The 18,199-nt window shown below is 40.1% G+C and overlaps 1 protein-coding gene across 11 annotated transcripts in view; it reads right to left on the bottom strand.

The window, feature by feature from the left end:
• Window positions 1-6,798, bottom strand: part of mycbp2 (MYC binding protein 2) — a 301,049-nt gene extending 294,251 nt beyond the window's left edge. For 9 of the 11 annotated variants that reach the window (XM_064975614.1, XM_064975622.1, XM_064975619.1 and 6 more), the window contains exons 1-2: window positions 6,111-6,797; window positions 1,773-1,848 (exon numbers count right to left, since the gene is read on the bottom strand). In XM_064975614.1, the coding sequence (XP_064831686.1) occupies window positions 1,773-1,848; window positions 6,111-6,379 (345 nt within the window). In that variant the 5' untranslated portion in view covers window positions 6,380-6,797. Of the gene's footprint in view, window positions 1-1,772; window positions 1,849-6,110 lie in introns of all 11 variants that reach the window. The other 2 variants (XM_064975618.1, XM_064975623.1) reach the window with 1 other exon arrangement.
• Window positions 6,799-18,199: the final 11,401 nt, after the last annotated feature.

The raw sequence follows: 18,199 nt of genomic DNA, 5'->3' as shown, positions 1-18,199 counted from the left end.
GCCTCCCCAGCTTCTCCTTTACCCAAATCCAGATAGCAGATGTTCTGAAAGAGCTGCAAAACCTGGACCTGTACAAATCAGCTGGGCTGAACAATCTGGACCCTCTATTTCTGAAATTATCTGCCGAAATTGTCGCAACCCCTATTACCAGCCTGTTCAACCTCTCATATCGTCTGAGATCCCCAAGGATTGGACAGCTGCCGTGGTCATCCCCCTCTTCAAAAGGGGGAGACACCCTGGACACAAACTGTTACAGCCCTATATCCATCCTGCTTAGCCTAAGGTCTTCGAAAGCCAAGTCAACAAACAGATCACTGACCATCTCAAATCCCACCGTACCTTCTCCACTGTGCAATCTGGTTTCCGAGCCGGTCACGGGTGCACCTCAGCCACGCTCAAGGTACTAAACGATATCATAACCGCCATCGATAAAAGACGGTACTGTGCAGCTGTCTTCATTGACCTGGCCAAGGCTTTCGACTGTCAATCACCATATTCTTATCTGCAGGCTCAGTAGCCTCGGTTTTTCTAATGACTGCATTGCCTGATTCACCAACTACTTTGCAGACAGTTCTGTGTGTCAAATCGGAGGGCATGTTGTCCGGTCCTCTGGCAGTCTCTATGGGGGTGCCACAGGGTTCAATTCTCGGGCCGACTCTTTTCTCTGTATATATGAATGATGTTGCTCTTGCTGCGGGCGATTCCCTGATCCACCTCTACGCAGACGACACCATTCTGTATACTTCTGGCCCTTCCTTGGACACTGCTATCTAACCTCCAAACGAGCTTGAATGCCATACAACACTCCTTCCGTGGCCTCCAACTGCTCTTAAAAATAAAAAAAATAAAAAAATTAAAAAATTAAAAAAAATCGCTGAAGTTGGAGACTTATCTCCCTCACCAACTTCAAACATCTGCTATCTGAGCAGCTAACCGATCGCTGCAGCTGTACATAGTCTTATCGGTAAATAGCCCACCGATTTACACCTCCCTCATCCCCATACTGTCTATATTTATTTACTTTTCTGCTCTTTTGCACACCAGTATCTCTACCTGCACAAGACCATCTGATCATTTATCACTCCAGTGTTAATCTGCAAAATTGTAATTATTCACCTACCTCCTCATGCCTTTTGCACACAATGTATATAGACTATTTTTTCTACTATGTTATTGACTTGTTTATTGTTTACTCCATGTGTAACTCTGTTGTTGTCTGTTCACACTGCTATACTTTATCTTGGCCAGGTCGCAGTTGTAAATGAGAACTTGTTCTCAACTAGCCTACCTGGTTAAATAAAAGGTGAAATAAAAAAAAATATATAAAACAAAATGTGGAAAAAGGGGTGTAAATACTTTGAATGCACTGTATGCATAGGGTGTTGAACATATAACATATTCAAATAGTACACACATTTCAGTGACTATTTTTGGCTAAAAAGTATACAAAATAAGTACCAGAGTTAATTTGATAGAGGGAATAACCAACTAAGCAAGATTGTGTCCATGCATGCATATAGCTTAGGGAGTGTAGTTATGCAAATTAGTTGTACCTTGCAATTAGATGCTTTGATAAAGGTGAGGCATTCGAAGAACATTTAAAATATTATATATTTTCTTCTCAGTTTGAGATTCTCAAAATAGTCGTAGTAGCCCATCTTAGACCAAAAATAACTGAAGCAACAAATTTGCAATGAATCTATTATATTATTCTGAGAAAAATTGAGTGACTCAAGGTCAGGTCCCTCTGGTACCAAGAAAATGTATCTTACCTTTGTTCCTGTTTTGACTTTTGACTTCAACTTTTGCTGCCGTTTCAGCTTCTTCTTGTTGAAAGCTTTCTTTCCCCTGAAACACATTGTAAAAAAGACATTAGCAAATCCAGTAACCGCTGGGCCTATAGCCTATCACAACTGTTAAGATTGTAACACATTGACCCCCCAAAATTTTTTAGAATACAAATAGTACAATGCCATACCTTTATTTTGAAGGCTAACCCCCCCACTCCTCTTTTTACGCTGCTGCTACTACTCTCGGTTTATCATATATGCATAGTCACTTTAACTATATATTCATACTACCTCAATTGGGCCGACCAACCGACCAATAAGCATACTATATACTCAATTCACATCACAAATAGTATGGTTAGTACGAGTATTCGAACACAGCTTATAACTGGCTTCGAAGTCCAGATTTGAATTTGAGAGCCCTATGGGTATGGCACAAGGAAGTGACATACACACGAAAGCTTCTGTCCACAACCTAACTGACTTGGCATTTGGATGGCGTAAGTGTATGTATTCACTTGCTCCAGTGAGCAGGGGATCATCCACACCACAGAGATCCTATTTAAGCAATACAGCACCTCAGGGGTTTGTGGTATATGGCCAATAAACCACGGCTAAGGGCTGTTCTTATACACAACGCATCATGGAGTGCCTGGACACAGCCCTATTGCTATTATAAGCTGGTTACCAACATAATTAGACCAGCAGAAATAAAAGTTGTGTCATACCCGTGGTGTACGGTCTGATATACTACGGCTGTCAGACAATCAGCATTCAGGGCTGGAACCACAGTTTCTAATAACATTTATATCCTATTAATAATAGTTCTATGTAATTATTTGATTCACACACCCTTCCTATCCAAAATATGATAAGTGATATGCTCTAATGTCTTAATACAATAATAAGTTAATGGTTTGAGCAAATAAGTCTTGCTAGCATAACCGGTGTGAAATGGCTAGCTAGTTAGCAGGGTGCGCACTAATAGTGTTTGAAAATCAGTGACGTCACTTGCTGGGACCTTGAAGTAGTTTCCCTTGCTCTGCTTTTGTGGAGTCCATGGGTAACTTGTCGATGTGTGCAGAGGGTCACTGGATCGAGACAAGGTAGGAGCGAGGAGAGGGATGGAAGCAACACTGTTACACTAGCACTAACTAGCTAGATGAGTGACATGATTCTCACTGGATTTGAATTCAGATATACAGTCAAAAGTTTGGACACCTACTCATTCAAGTCTTCTTTTTTTTACTATTTTCTACATTGTAGAATAGTGAAGGCATCAAAACAATGACATAACACATATGGGATCATGTAGTAACCAAAAAAACATAAATCAAAATATGTGTTATATATTCTTCAAAGTAGCCCCCCTTTGCCTTGATGACAACTTTGGAGACTCTTGGCTTCATGAGGAATGTTTTTCCAACAGTCTTGAAGGAGTTCTCACATATGCTGTGCACTTCTTGGCTGCTTCTCCATCACTGTGGTCCGACTCATCCCAAACCATAGCAATTTGGTTGAGGTCGGGGGATTGTGGAAGCCAGATACTCTGATGCAGCACTCCATCACTCTCCTTCTTGGTCAAATAGCCCTTATACAGCCTGGAGGTATGTTGGGTCATTGTCTTGTTGAAAATGAGTTGATAGTGGGAATAAGCGCAAACCAGGTGGGATGGTGTATCGCTGCAGAATTGTGGTAGCAATGCTGGTTAAGTGTGCCTTGAATTCTAAATAAATCACAGACCGTGTCACCAGCAAACCAATCCCACACATCCTCCATGCTTGGTGTTTCAAAGACACGGCAACTGGAAACAAAAATCTAAAATTTGGACTCCGACTAAAAGGAGATATAGATACACACACACACACAGTTGAAGTCTGAGGTTTACATACACCTTCACCAAATACAATTAAACTCAGTTTCACAATTCCTGACATTTAATCCAAGTAAAAATTCCGTTTTAGGTCAGTTAGGATCACCACTTTATTTTAAGAATGGGAAATGTCAGAATAATAGTGGAGAGAATGATTTATTTCAGCATTTATTTATTTCATTACATTTACATTTAAGTCATTTAGCAGACGCTCTTATCCAGAGCGACTTACAAATTGGTGAATTCACCTTCTGACATCCAGTGGAACAGCCACTTTACAATAGTGCATCTAAATCATTAAGGGGGGGGGGGGGGTGGTGAGAAGGATTACTTATCCTATCCTAGGTATTCCTTGAAGAGGTGGGGTTTCAGGTGTGTGACATTCAGGTGTGTTCATCACATTCCCAGTGGGTCAGAAGTTTACATGCACTCAATTAGTATTTGGTACCATTGCCTTTAAATTATTTAACTTGGGTCAAATGTTTCAGGTAGCTTTCAACAAGCTTCCCACAATAAGTTGGGTGAATTTTGGCCCATTCCTCCTGACAGAGCTGGTGTAACCGAGTCAGGTTTGTAGGCCTCCTTGCTCGCACACACTTTTTCAGTTTTGCCCACAGATTATCTATAGGATTGAGGTCAGGGCTTTGTGATGGCAACTCCAATACCTTGACTTTGTTGTCCTTAAGCCATTTTGCCACAAATTTGGAAGTATGCTTGAGGTCATTGTCCATTTGGAAGACCCATTTGTGACCATGCTTTAACTTCCTGACTGATGTCTTGAGATGTTGCCCCAACACATCCACAATTTTCCCTCCTCATGCATCCATCTATTCTGTGAAGTGCACCAGTCTCTCCTGCAGCAAAGCACCCCCACAATATAATGCTGCCACCCCCGTGCTTCACGGTTGGGATGGTGTTCTTTGGCTTGCAAGCCTCCCCCTTTTTCCTCCAAACGATGGTCATTACAACCAAATAGTTCTATTTTTGTTTCATCAGACCTGAGGAAATTTCTCCAAAAAGTACCGTCTTTGTCCCCATGTGCAGTTGCAAACCGTAGTCTGGCTTTTTTATGGCGGTTTTGGGGCAGTGGCTTCTTCCTTGTTGAGCGGCTTTTCAGGTTATGTTGATATAGGACTAGTTTTACTTTGGATATAGACTTTTGTACCCGTTTCCTCCAGCATCTTCACAATGTCCTTTGCTGTTATTCTGGGATTTATTTGCACTTTCCGCACCAAAGTACATTCATCTCTAGGAGACTGAACGCGTCTCCTTCCAAAGCAGTATGACTGCTGCGTGGTCCCATGGTGTTTATACTTGCGTACTATTGTTTGTACAGATGAATGTGGTACCTTCAGGCATTTGGAAGTTGCTCCCAAGGATGAGCCAGACTTGTGGAAGTTTACTAGTTTTTTTCTGAAGTCTTGGCTGATTTCTTTTGATTTTCCCATGTTGTCAAGCAAAGAGGCACGGAGTTTAAAGATAGGCCTTGAAATACATCCATGGGTACACCTCCAATTGACTGAATTGATGTCAATTAGCCTGTCAGAAACTTCTGAAGCCATGATTTTCTGGAATTTTCCAAGCTGTTTAAAGGCACAGTCAACTTAGTGTATGTAAACTTCTGACCTACTGGAATTGTGACACAGTGAATTATAAATTAAATAATCTGTCTGTAAACAATTGTTGGAAACTGTACTTGTGTCATGCACAAAGTAATGTCGTAACCGACTTGCCAAAACTATACTTTGTTCACAAGAAATTTGTGGAGTGGTTGAAAAACTAGTTTTAGTTTTAATGACTCCAACCTAAGTGTATGTAAACGTCTGACTTCAACTGTGTATATATATATATAGGCTATGGTTATCTGGGAATATATCCCAGATACACACACTGTTCGATACAAACACTGTTCGATACAAACATATCTAGCTAAACTGGCTAGTCAAAATTCAGCAGCTACTAACGTCTTATTTGTTTATCTTTCCGAATTTGCAGATTAGCTTCCTACATATATATCACCCAAAAGCAACCCCATACGATGAGTAACTCTGACCTAGTTACCAACCTTGTAACGTTACACCGCGTAAAAAAACACCAACACAACGAAGCTAGCGAGGAAATGTAGCTAACTAACGCACTAGCTACAGGTTAGCTAGCGACTCATTAGCTGACGTTAGCTAGCCAAGTTACCGATATAACTAGGTAGCACTATTGACGGGTTTCTGCAAACTAACCTACCCATAACGTTACCCCACAGTAAAAGTATTATCACGACTGGACACTAACAGCGATCATGTGGCTAACTAGCTGTGTGAGCATGCAGTCCAACACTAGTGATGTGAAAACCATGCAGGTTGTTGGGCTAATTAACGTAGCAAGTTAGCTACGAAGGCTGCAAACTAGCTCAGACAAGCCTGCAATTTAGAAATTTCACAATTCCAACCTACCTTCCTTGGTTTATCCCTTGCTCCTTGTCATTGATAGCCGTGGAATAAATCCTCCTGTATCTTTCCGCTAAAGCTCGCCCAGAGAGTAGAAGTTGGTATCGACTTCGGCAATCCGACTGGGTTCCCGGTGTTTGACAAGAACCCATTCCCGAACCAAAAGAGGAGAAATCGTCCCCAACTCCAGAAATGACGCTGATGCCCAGCCGCATCGAATGTAATGGGGATGGCACAATCCCTCCACCACCGACTGCTGCAGCAGCACACATCATCGTTTTGGAGAACAATGCATATATTGCATCAAAAAATATAACAGCTACCTAGATAGCTTGCCGTTATATCACAACTGTCATTCGAAAATCATACACCACGTCATTTGTCCATCCTGAAATGCAGCTACATCCAGTGTATCTCCTAAAACGGTACAAACGGAGTCAACGCAGGGCAACTGCGAAATAGGCTTCCAATTCCAGACCGTGGAATCGCCACTTGTTTCCCTGAATTCCGAATCTCAAGCCATTTTGTCTTTGGAATTAATAATGCAATACTCTTTTTTAAAGTGTGTCTTCACTGTGTAGTATTTCTTTACTCCGAATAGGCAGCACTTTCAAATGTGTTGTCATCTTAGCTTCTTCATCATCATCATCCTTCTTCTTCTGTGGGTTTTATGGTGGACTAGACACAAAAAGGTGTATTGCCGCCTCCAACTGGACGATTTGAAACCAAAATATATCCATGCATAATAGTGAAACTAACTTAATCTACCCTAATAAAAAATAGTGCATTCTTTTAGTTCTCCATATCTCCCTTCTCAGGCTCTAGGACCTGAGACGGTGGCTTGTGCCAATATTGCATGTAACTCCTTTGCTGAGAAATGTTTCAGCCCCAGGAACCGCTCCGCCGCAATTACTATGATTTATATCTTCCTGGACCTTCTTTCCACGACAGTGCCATTTATTACCATAGCGATAAATTCTACAAAGTCCACCTTCCGAACCTTTAAAATGTCAGGATCCTGCTGGTGAAAGGCAACCCCTGCAGTGTAGGCCTATCCACTACCATGGACTCTTCTTGTGCACCATTCAAACCCTCAACCCATTTCACAGCTGCTGCATATGAAATGCTCTGTACAACCCTGACTTTTGCCACCTCATTCTCGTTCACCCTTGTGGGGCATTCGGAAGATGTAGCTTCATGGTTCGCAACATGTCACATATTCATCACTTTCATAACACATAATAAGATGCTTCATCATCCTTCCCTGCTGCTCATTACTAGTTTATTTATTTATTTTTATTGAAAATGTCTGGGATCTTTTATTACAGCTCATGAAACACTTTACATGTTGCTTTTACATTTTTTTGTTCAGTATATCTCAATCTCAAAAATAATTAAATATATGGAAAGTTGTAGTTAAAAAAATCAAGACTTCTCTCAAACCTGTATGGCAGATTGAGGGCAAAAGGATGGTCAGTTTGTCAAGGCCGATAATAACCTTTTAACAAAAAAATATTTTATTATCATTATTCATAATACAAAAATCTACTTACATTGCTACATCAAACATGTCTAACGAAACAAAACACAGGTATTAACAAGAAAATACTCAAACCTACAAAAAATGTATTCACTCTGAAAAAATCTTATTATAATGATTTAGAAAGATGTTATTCTTGTTGTTATTCACTAGGGTTAATGTTTTAATAAGATAGTTGAATTCAATCAGAAAAATGTGTAATTTTGGTATAGAATTTGGGAATTTTGTTTGAAGTATTTGACAACAAGAATAAAAACATGTACAATCATTTCAGTGGTCTTGTTATCATCGCAGTAGTAACATACTATATATTTTATGTCAAAAACAAAGGCAGTGTTCATAATGGTAAATATGTATGTTTCAAGGTTTTCCCAAAATTCTGACACAAATTTACATTCAAAGAACAAATGAGACAGATTCTCACCTTCTTTTTCACAGAAAACGCAGATATCATCAATACCCACAAATTTGGATATCATAGAATTACATGGATATATCTAATGTAAAATTTTGAAGTGCACTTCCTTAACATTGTTTGGTATACAGTATTGCTCACTGCTCGTTACTAGTATTATGCTAGCAGCACAAATGATGACGTCAAGTAGTATGGTAAAGACGAAAACTTCAAAATAAAAGCCTGCATTGCAAAACTGCAATGTGGATAACTCATTCAGAAGACATTGAATTTTAATCAATGACCACTTTTTTGTACCAACAAGAAAAGACAATAGGTAATTTATGAGGGGGAAAAAGTATAATATGACACTGGTATGTTGCGCATGTTGGGCTGTAGAGAGAACACTGTTTTCAGTTAAGTGGGGTGGAAAATACTCATTAAGGTCTTTACTAACCAAATGTGTAGTTTTGGAGGGGGGCTGTGTCATACATATCCAGCAGCACCCCCTCCATAGCCCACAATACAATATACTGCAATAGACTGTACATAGGATACATAATGGGATGTAGAGAGAACTTTATATATTGGTTTATATATTTGGTTTGTAGAGACCCTACTGAGTATTTTCCACCCCACCTTAGCTGAGACAGGTAGAAAAGTTCTCTATCTACATGCCAATATGTATCCCATGTACAGTCTATTACAGTGTATTGCATTTGAGGCTATGGAGGGGGAATAGTGAAAAGCCAGGAGCAGGCTGTGTGACACAACCAGTGATATGAGGAAAACATATTCATAATTTTATTTGTCACTGCAATGCTGTGAAATGTGTGCTGTGCAGTTTGATTTTATAACATAGCCATGTACGCACACATGCACTTCAATGGCTATGTTGTAAAATCAAGCTGCACAGCACATGTAGCTTATTAGCTCCGGGCCAATGAGGATAGAGGGAAAGGATTTTACATTTTCAAAGCAACCTAGGAAGCATCCCTAAAAACCCAGGCAATGTAACTACACGTGTCAAATCAAATTGTATTGGTCACATACACATATTTAGCAGATGTTATTGGGAGTGTAGCAAAATGCTTGTGTGTGTGTGTGTGTGTAAAGTGATGATGCTTGGAGACAATTCTCTCTCCATGTCCGTGGGTAGAAGGTTGCAGAGAAAGAAGTGAGAGAGATAGAGTGGGAGAGAGATATGACATTTGAAATGTCTTTATTCTTTTGGTACTTTTGTGAGTGTAATATTTACTGTTCATTTTTTATTGTTTATTTCACTTTTGTTCATTATCTGTTTCACTTGCTTTGGCAATGGAAACATATGTTTCCCATGTCAATAAAGCCCCTTAAATTGAAATGAAATAGAAAAATGTTGATAGAGAAAAAGAGAGAGATTGTCTTCTGATGAAGCCAAACATTACCAATGGGTCTCCATTTAACCCCTGTTAGCCTCAGCTCTGCTTCAGGGATGGTTGAAGTATGGAGGGATGCTCAGTCAAGAGTGACGAAATGATGAGCTGGATTGGGATGAGATGACAGGCAATTACCATCAACACTTCCAGGAGCTGGGCTTTATATGGTTGTGTCCTCTATGGTTGGATTGGCTGCTTTACTGCAATGTCAGTGATGCCACCACAAGTGGTGAGTGACAATAATCCAGTTTGCTTCCATTCTGCTCATGAGGTGCATGTGCAGCTTTTGTTCCATCCCAGTATTTTAATTCAACATCGTAATATTAAAGTTAAGGTTGCAAAGGGTGGGAATACCACTGGCCACTTTCTAAATGTAAAAAACTACCATCTTTTTGGGAAACATTTCATGTAAAATATTACAATTAAAAATGTTCTATCTGAAAAATAAATTCCCAAAGTAAAGCATTATCCTAAATATAACTCCTCAACTTAGTGAATACTGTTGCTGTAATATGAGGGTTACAGAATAGAATATACTTGATATTTTTGTTTTTTTAAATAATTTTACTATGCCAATATTAACCATGTACAACCATCCAGAAGTCTCTTGAGTGTGTGCAATCAGTCTGTTATATGAGACTATATAAATATGGGTGCATTCCATTGCTGACACATGCTAGATCTTACAACGCCTGGATAGGTATTTTACGTATCAGCTAACCACATCATATGTTATAGCAATCTGGTGCTCGACGGCACAGTCGATGACGTGGCACGCAACCATTGGTTGTTGCATGCAATGTCTGAGCAAGTAAACATGACCAATGATTGCGTGCAACTTCGTCGACTGTGCAGTCGGGGCACCAGATTGCTATAACATGGTTAGTTTATACGTAAAATTCCAATCCAGGCATTTTAAGATCAAGCATGCGTCAGCAAAATCTGATCAGGGGAACATAACCAAGATGTTAAAGTAATCTAGTGCATGCAAAATTTGAGAAGGAAACACGACCAATGGTTGTGTGAAGAATCTAAGGGAACGCGCCCTTTCTCTTTGTTGGAAATGTTTTGGGGCCTAACTGGTGGCTGTTGTGAAAAATGTCGATAGTTGGAAGAGTTGGATGACGTCATTATTGATTCAATGTTTTTTATTTTATTAATGGTCGTCGGCTATTTTCTCCTGAAACATACACTCAATGGTCAGTTTATTAGGTACACCCATATAGTACCGGGTCGGATTCCCCTTGCCTCCAGAACAGAACTGGGTGTTTTTTGTTTGTCGCACAATTCTCTGTAAACCCTAGACACTGTCGTGTGTGAAAAGCCCAGGAGGCCGGCTCTTTCTGAGATACTGGAACCGGGACGCCTGGCATTGACGAGCATACCACTCTCACTGGTGTACCGGACACCTCCGCAATGCGGGGGGGACCATGAGTTATGTTGGCCCGTGCGCCTGTCATCGATTAATGCGCCTGGACAGTCAATAAATTGGCAGATGCAAACAGATTGTCATCTTCAGCAGAAACAGTCCTTGAGGGCTTGAACAAAAATATTTGTTTTCGATTTAGTTTGTGCTGGTGAACAGGCGTTTACAGTCCCTTATCTCTGGTGTATCACGGCATACATCATTTAAGACTAAGTTTAAATTGTGTGCAGTGCAAAGGACATATTATGCACAATGTCTCAGGAAAGACTGTTTGGGTTGGCAATACTCAGTATAGAAAACAACCCGCAACCTGGATGTACAGTGATGAAAACATTTGCACACAAAAAAGGACTTCAGGACACCAGGGGAGTCTCTCAAGTTGGATTTAATAACATTTACCTTGAATTTTGCAGTCCATCTGTGTAGGCTATTAGCTTGCTGAGTTCAACAATAAATAGTGGCTGCATTTATCTTCAAGCTGACAAATTTTTCCCACATTGTTAGGCTATTTGATGTGTCATATTTATACAATTTTATAAATAGCAGATAAATATGGTATATAGTTATATATAGTACACTGCATAATGAAACAATCTTTTACAAGCTATTTTTTTGAGGGTGGGCTGACAGTATTATTTGGCATTAATTGACTGGTTTGCGTACACCTTTCCATCCAAGCTGGGAGACAGCGTGAGAACGGCTCGTGTCATGCAGGTTCAGGTAGCCTATACAGAACAGTTCTATATTCAAAAAAAATGACTCTGACCTTGCGGGGGGTCCAGAGAAAGAGCTTTACGCCAGTGACCATGCTCAAAGTTGCTTAGATCACTCGTTTTGCCCATTCTAACGTTCAATCGAACGGTAACAGCATTCAACACCATAGTACCCTCCAAGCTCATCATCAAGCTGGAGGTCCTGGGTCCAAACCCACCCTGCGCAATTGGGTCCTGGACTTTCTGACGGGCCGCCCCCAGGTGGTGAAGGTAGGAAACAACATCTGCACTTCGCTGACCCTCAACACTGGGGCCCCACAAGGGTGCGTGCTCAGCCCCCTCCTGTACTCCCTGTTCACCCACGACTGCATGGCCATGCACGTCTCCATCATCAATCAATCATCAAGTTTGCAGATGACACAACAGTAGTGGGCTTGATTTTAAAAGCATTTATTTAATTCATAATATTTAGTACTAACCATTTAAAACATGTTATAATTAGTTAAAACATTTTACTATTTCTTTCTTACCGATAAAGGTTATAGGTTTATACACCCATCCGTTTCCAATTCCCCATGGTCAAGACAGGCTCTCTTGCTCGCTCCAGCATGGTTCCGTAAGTTTTCACTCCATGGATAGATCAAACGTTTTGCATGTAGACCCTGGGTATGTCTTAAGAATAGAAGCGGCCAGCGACGTAATTGTTCACAATTTTGGAAAAGATTGTCCAGATTATTCATCATGGTTATGAATATATGGTAATCACACCATTTAAAGCTACACACTGGCATAAAATAGTTTACATCCTTGCAGGCTTTGGAAAATACATATGAACTGACAGATTTTGTCGCATTTGTACTATCATATTGTTCACATGCTAAAATTGTCACTTTGGAGTCAGGGCTACACGCCATTGAAGTGATTCTTATGGCTTTCAAATCATCGCGCACGCACACCAACTCTTCACACCTGCCTGGTGTGTTCCTTGTTCTTCATGATGCTCTCTGCGCTTTTAACGGACCTCTGAGACTATCACAGTGCAGGTGCATTTATATGGAGACTTGATTACACACAGGTGGATTGTATCTATCATCATTAGTCATTTAGGTCAACATTGGATCATTCAGAGATCCTCACTGAACTTCTGGAGAGAGTTTGCTGCACTGAAAGTAAAGGGGCTGAATAATTTTGCACACCCAATTTTTCAGTTTTTGATTTGTTAAAAAAGTTTGAAATATCCAATAAATGTCGTTCCACTTCATGATTGTGTCCCACTTGTTGTTGATTCTTCACAAAAAAATACAGTTTTATATCTTTATGTTTGAAGCCTGAAATGTGGCAAAATGTCGCAAAGTTCAAGGGGGCCGAATACTTTAACAAGGCACTGTATATACTACATTTTATATCATCTATTGCACCTTGCCTATGCCGCTCGTCCATCGCCCATATACTTACATGTACATATTCTCATCCACCTCTTTAGATTTGTGTGTATTAGGTAGTTGTTGGGGAATTGTTAGATTACTTGTTAGATATTACTGAACTGTTTGAACTAGAAGCACAAGCATTTTGTTATACTCGCATTAGCATCTGCTAACCATGTGTTTATGACAAATAACATTCGATTTGATAACGGAATGCCTTGATGCCTGTCTGTCTGATTTACAGTGCATTCGGAAAGTATTCAGACCCCTTGACTTTTTCCACATTTTGTTGCGTTACAGCCTTATTCTAAAATGGATTAAATAGTTTTTTTAAAACATATATCTTCACACAATATCCCACAATGCAAAGCAAAAACAGGTTTTTAGAAATCTTTGCAAAATGTATTAAAATAAAAAAATATCACATTTACATAAGCATTCAGACCCTTTACTCAGTACATTGTTGAAGCACCTTTGACAGCGCTTACTGCCTCGAGTCTTCTTGGGCATGACGCTACAAGCTTGGGACACCTGTAATTGGGGTGTTTCTCCTATTCCTCTCTGCAAGTCTGAGGTCCTGAGAGCTGTAGAGAAGTTTTAAAAAATCAAGGATCTTTCTGTACTTTGAACGGCGGTTCATCCTTCCCTCGATCCTGACTAGTCTCCCAGTCCCTGCCGCTGAAAAACATCCCCACAGCATGATGCTGCCACCACTATGTTTCACAGTAGGGATGGTGCCAGGTTTCCTCCAGACGTGATGCTTGTCATTCAGGCCAAAGAGTTCAGTCTTGGTTTCATCAGATCAGAGAATCTTGTTTCTCATGGTTTGAGTGTCCTTTAGGTGCCTTTTGGCAAACTCTAAGCGGGCTGTCATGTGCCTTTTACTGAGGAGTGGCTTCTGTCTGGCCACTCTACCACAAAGGCCTGATTGGTGGAGTGCTGCAGAGATGGTTGTCCTGGAAGGTTCTCCCGTCTCCCTTGAGGAACTCTGGAGCTCTGTCAGAGGCACAATCGGGTTCTTGGTCACCTCCCTGACTAAGGCCCTTCTCCCCTGATTGCTCAGTTTGACCAGGCAGCCAGCCAGCTCTAGGAAGAGTCTTGGGTGGTTCCAAACTTCTACAATTTAAGAATGATGTAGGCCACTGTGTTCTTGGGGACCTTCAATGCTGCAGAAATGTTTTGGTGTCCTTCCCCAGATCTGTGCCTCGACACAATTCTGTCTCGGAGCTCTAAGGACAATTCCTTTGACCTCATGGCTTGGTGTTTTGCTCTGATATGCACTGTCAACTGTGGGACCTTATATAGACAGTTGTGTGCCTTTCCAAATCATGTGAAATCAATTGAATTTATCACAGGTGGACTCCAATCAAGTTGAAGAAACATCTCAAGTATGCACCTGAGCTCAATTTCGAGTCACATAGCAAAGGGTCTGAATACTTACGTAAATAAGCTAACCCTGTTTTTGCTTTGTCATTATGGGGTATTGTGTGTAGATTGATGAGTAAAACATGTATTTAATCCATTTTAGAGTAAGGCTGTAATGTATCAAAATGTCGAAAAAGTCAAGGGGTCTGAATACTTTCCGAATGCACTGTGTATAGCAAGCCAACGCCACGTTATCCACGGTCAGTAGGAGTTAACCATTTTTGTGTACCTAATAAACTGGCCGCTGAGTGTATCTACATTAAATCTACTAGAAACTCATGGACAACATGGACACAGATAGAGATATGGGAAAAAAAATCATAAATATTTTTTAAGATTATAACAAATGTATTACCATTATTCCATAGATTTCCCAAATGTCTGAAAATGTCAGTAACTTTGATAAATTAGTTTTGCAACCCTAATCAAAGTGTTAGTAATGATAGACACTATTTCTATTCATATCATGGATGGATTAAACTCATAGGGTTGTGTACACTTGTGTTCCAGCCCAGTACTTATTCAGTACCATAATATTGATATCTACTATCTTTATTCATAACATGGATGGATTAAACTCAAAGGGTTGTGTGATATGGTATGGTGTATCGATGATGATTTTGGTAAAAAGGTGTGAAATTAACTTAAGATGTGGTAATGGAATATAATGTCAAAGGTGTTTATACGTGTAGCTGTTAGCTGATACAAGGTGTGCTGTTTCCAAAGGGGATTTCTTCACACTCTTTATTGTAAAAGAAGGCTTTGGACTATGACAACTCGTCAACACACTGTTTTTATTGGTCAATAAATGAGATCACCTGAGATCATCTAGTGCTGAGGAATTATGTGATACGCTACTGTAAGATACCTATGATTAATGTTTTCATTTTTATATGATGGCACCATCTAGTGTCATTTATGCACTTTTGGGAAACATATTCTGAGAAACTTTGAGAATTTTTCATTACTTATCTTTCGTAGATTATTAATTGGGAGCATTTGAAGTGAGATAGCTCCCTGTCATAGTTACTTTGAGTTACTCTGAGTAGAAGTTGCATAAGGACAAAAATCTAACTTACCCTTCACAAAATCCTGACCTCAAATTTAGGGAGGAGACAAAATGACCTGAGATCAGTATCTAGGAGCAACTGATTAATACTCAGTCAAAGTTCGCCCTGTGCCTCTACAATAAGACAGCTGTTTACAGTTAGTGCATTCCTCTGGCGTCGTCCATGGTTACGCTATGGGAGGGTGCACTACAAATCACGTCCTGTCCTCTGTCACACCCTCCCGTGCTATGCACTTTTCTTCATACCTTCCGTCTGCTTCAAAAGGCACTTGAGGCACTCCCAACAACCAAGCTAACAATGAGTGACGTGCATTTCATTTCAACGATCAAGTCTGACTCTGCTTTTCACCTGAATGTGTCTTTCCCATGAGTGTCTAAAAACCACACCTAACAACCTTCATTCCTGTCTGATTGTAAGATCTTTGAACTTTTACTGTCCTAACACAACTTGTGTCGTGGAATTACAGTGCCTTGCGAAAGTATTCGGCCCCCTTGAACTTTGCGACCTTTTGCCACATTTCAGGCTTCAAACATAAAGATATAAAACTGTATTTTTTTGTGAAGAATCAACAACAAGTGGGACACAATCATGAAGTGGAACAACATTCATTGGATATTTCAAACTTTCTTAACAAATCAAAAACTGAAAAATTGGGCGTGCAAAATTATTCAGTCCCCTTAAGTTAATACTTTGTAGCGCCACCTTTTGCTGCGATTACAGCTGTAAGTCGCTTGGGGTATGTCTCTATCAGTTTTGCACATCGAGAGACTGAAATTTTTTCCCATTTCTCCTTGCAAAACAGCTCGAGCTCAGTGAGGTTGGATGGAGAGCATTTGTGAACAGCAGTTTTCAGTTTCCACAGATTCTTGATAGGATTCAGGTCTGGACTTTGACTTGGCCATTCTAACACCTGGATATGTTTATTTTTGAACCATTCCATTGTAGATGTTGCTTTATGTTTTGGATCATTGTCTTGTTGGAAGACAAATCTCCGTCCCAGTCTCAGGTCTTTTGCAGACTCCATCAGGTTTTCTTCCAGAATGGTCCTGTATTTGGCTCCATCCATCTTCCCATCAATTTTAACCATCTTCCCTGTCCCTCCTGAAGAAAAGCAGGCCCAAACCATGATGCTGCCACTACCACGTTTGACAGTGGGGATGGTGTGTTCAGAGTGATGAGCTGTGTTGCTTTTACGCCAAACATAACGTTTTGCATTGTTGCCAAAAAGTTCAATTTTGGTTTCATCTGACCAGAGCACCTTCTTCCACATGTTTGGTGTGTCTCCCAGGTGGCTTGTGGCAAACTTTAAACAACACTTTTTATGGATATCTTTAAGAAATGGCTTTCTTCTTGCCACTCTTCCATAAAGGCCAGATTTGTGCAATATACGACTGATTGTTGTCCTATGGACAGAGTCTCCCACCTCAGCTGTAGATCTCTGCAGTTCATCCAGAGTGATCATGGGTCTCTTGGCTGCATCTCTGATCAGTCTTTTCCTTGTATGAGCTGAAAGTTTAGAGGGACGGCCAGGTCTTGGTAGATTTGCAGTGGTCTGATACTCCTTCCATTTCAATATTATCGCTTGCACAGTGCTCCTTGGGATGTTTAAAGCTTGGGAAATCTTTTTGTATCCAAATCCGGCTTGAAACTTCTTCACAACAGTATCTCGGACCTGCCTCGTGTGTTCCTTGTTCTTCATGATGCTCTCTGCGCTTTTAACGGACCTCTGAGACTATCACAGTGCAGGTGCATTTATACCGAGACTTGATTACACACAGGTGGATTGTATTTATCATTATTAGTAATTTAGGTCAACATTGGATCGTTCAGAGATCCTCACTGAACGTCTGGACAGAGTTTGCTGCACTGAAAGTAAAGGGGCTGAATAATTTTGCACGCCCAATTTTTCAGTTTTTGATTTGTTAAAAAAGTTTGAAATATCCAATCAATGTCGTTCCACTTCATGATTGTGTCCCACTTGTTGTTGATTCTTCACAAAAAATACAGTTTTATATCTTTATGTTTGAAGCCTGAAATGTGGCAAAAGGTCGCAAAGTTCAAGGGGGCCGAATACTTTCGCAAGGCACTGTATATATATATTTTTGGCAGTGAAACAAAGCTACTCAGGCGAGAAAAAACTCACCCAAATGTATAGCCCCTTTGGAAAATATTAATGGACTGTTTGAAAATGTGAAGAAAAAAAAGTTTTTCAAAAGTACAAAAAAAAAATGGAAATCGCATTTTTTATTTGGCGTACCATCGAAGGCATTGCACGTACCCCAGTTTGGGAATACCTAATCTAAGGCATTTGTAATATCATTTACCACAAACATGGTAGCCGTAGTGGTGGTATGTTTAGGTCTGAATCCTGATTGATTCATATTAAGAATACATTTTACAAATAGAAAATAACGCAACTGTTTTAAAACCAACGATTCTGGTATTATTGGTAGACAAGGGAGCCTGGAAATAGGTTGTTAATTATCAAGATCCCTACTATCCCTGCCATTATGGAGTGGTAGCAAAAAATCTGCTTTCCACACTTTTGTAAGATTTCTTGATGCTAAAAAAAATGAGGTGCGCTGCATATTTAAGCAAAGACTGGTTTCAATTGTCAGCCCCTAACTTCTTGGTGTCAATAGCTAATAAGGCATCAAGAATGTCTGTTTCTGTGAGTTGCCAAAA

The sequence above is a fragment of the Oncorhynchus masou genome, chromosome 10 (assembly GCF_036934945.1).
Source record: "Oncorhynchus masou masou isolate Uvic2021 chromosome 10, UVic_Omas_1.1, whole genome shotgun sequence".
Lineage (NCBI taxonomy): Eukaryota > Metazoa > Chordata > Actinopteri > Salmoniformes > Salmonidae > Oncorhynchus > Oncorhynchus masou.
This window is presented reverse-complemented; position numbering and strand designations above follow the sequence as displayed.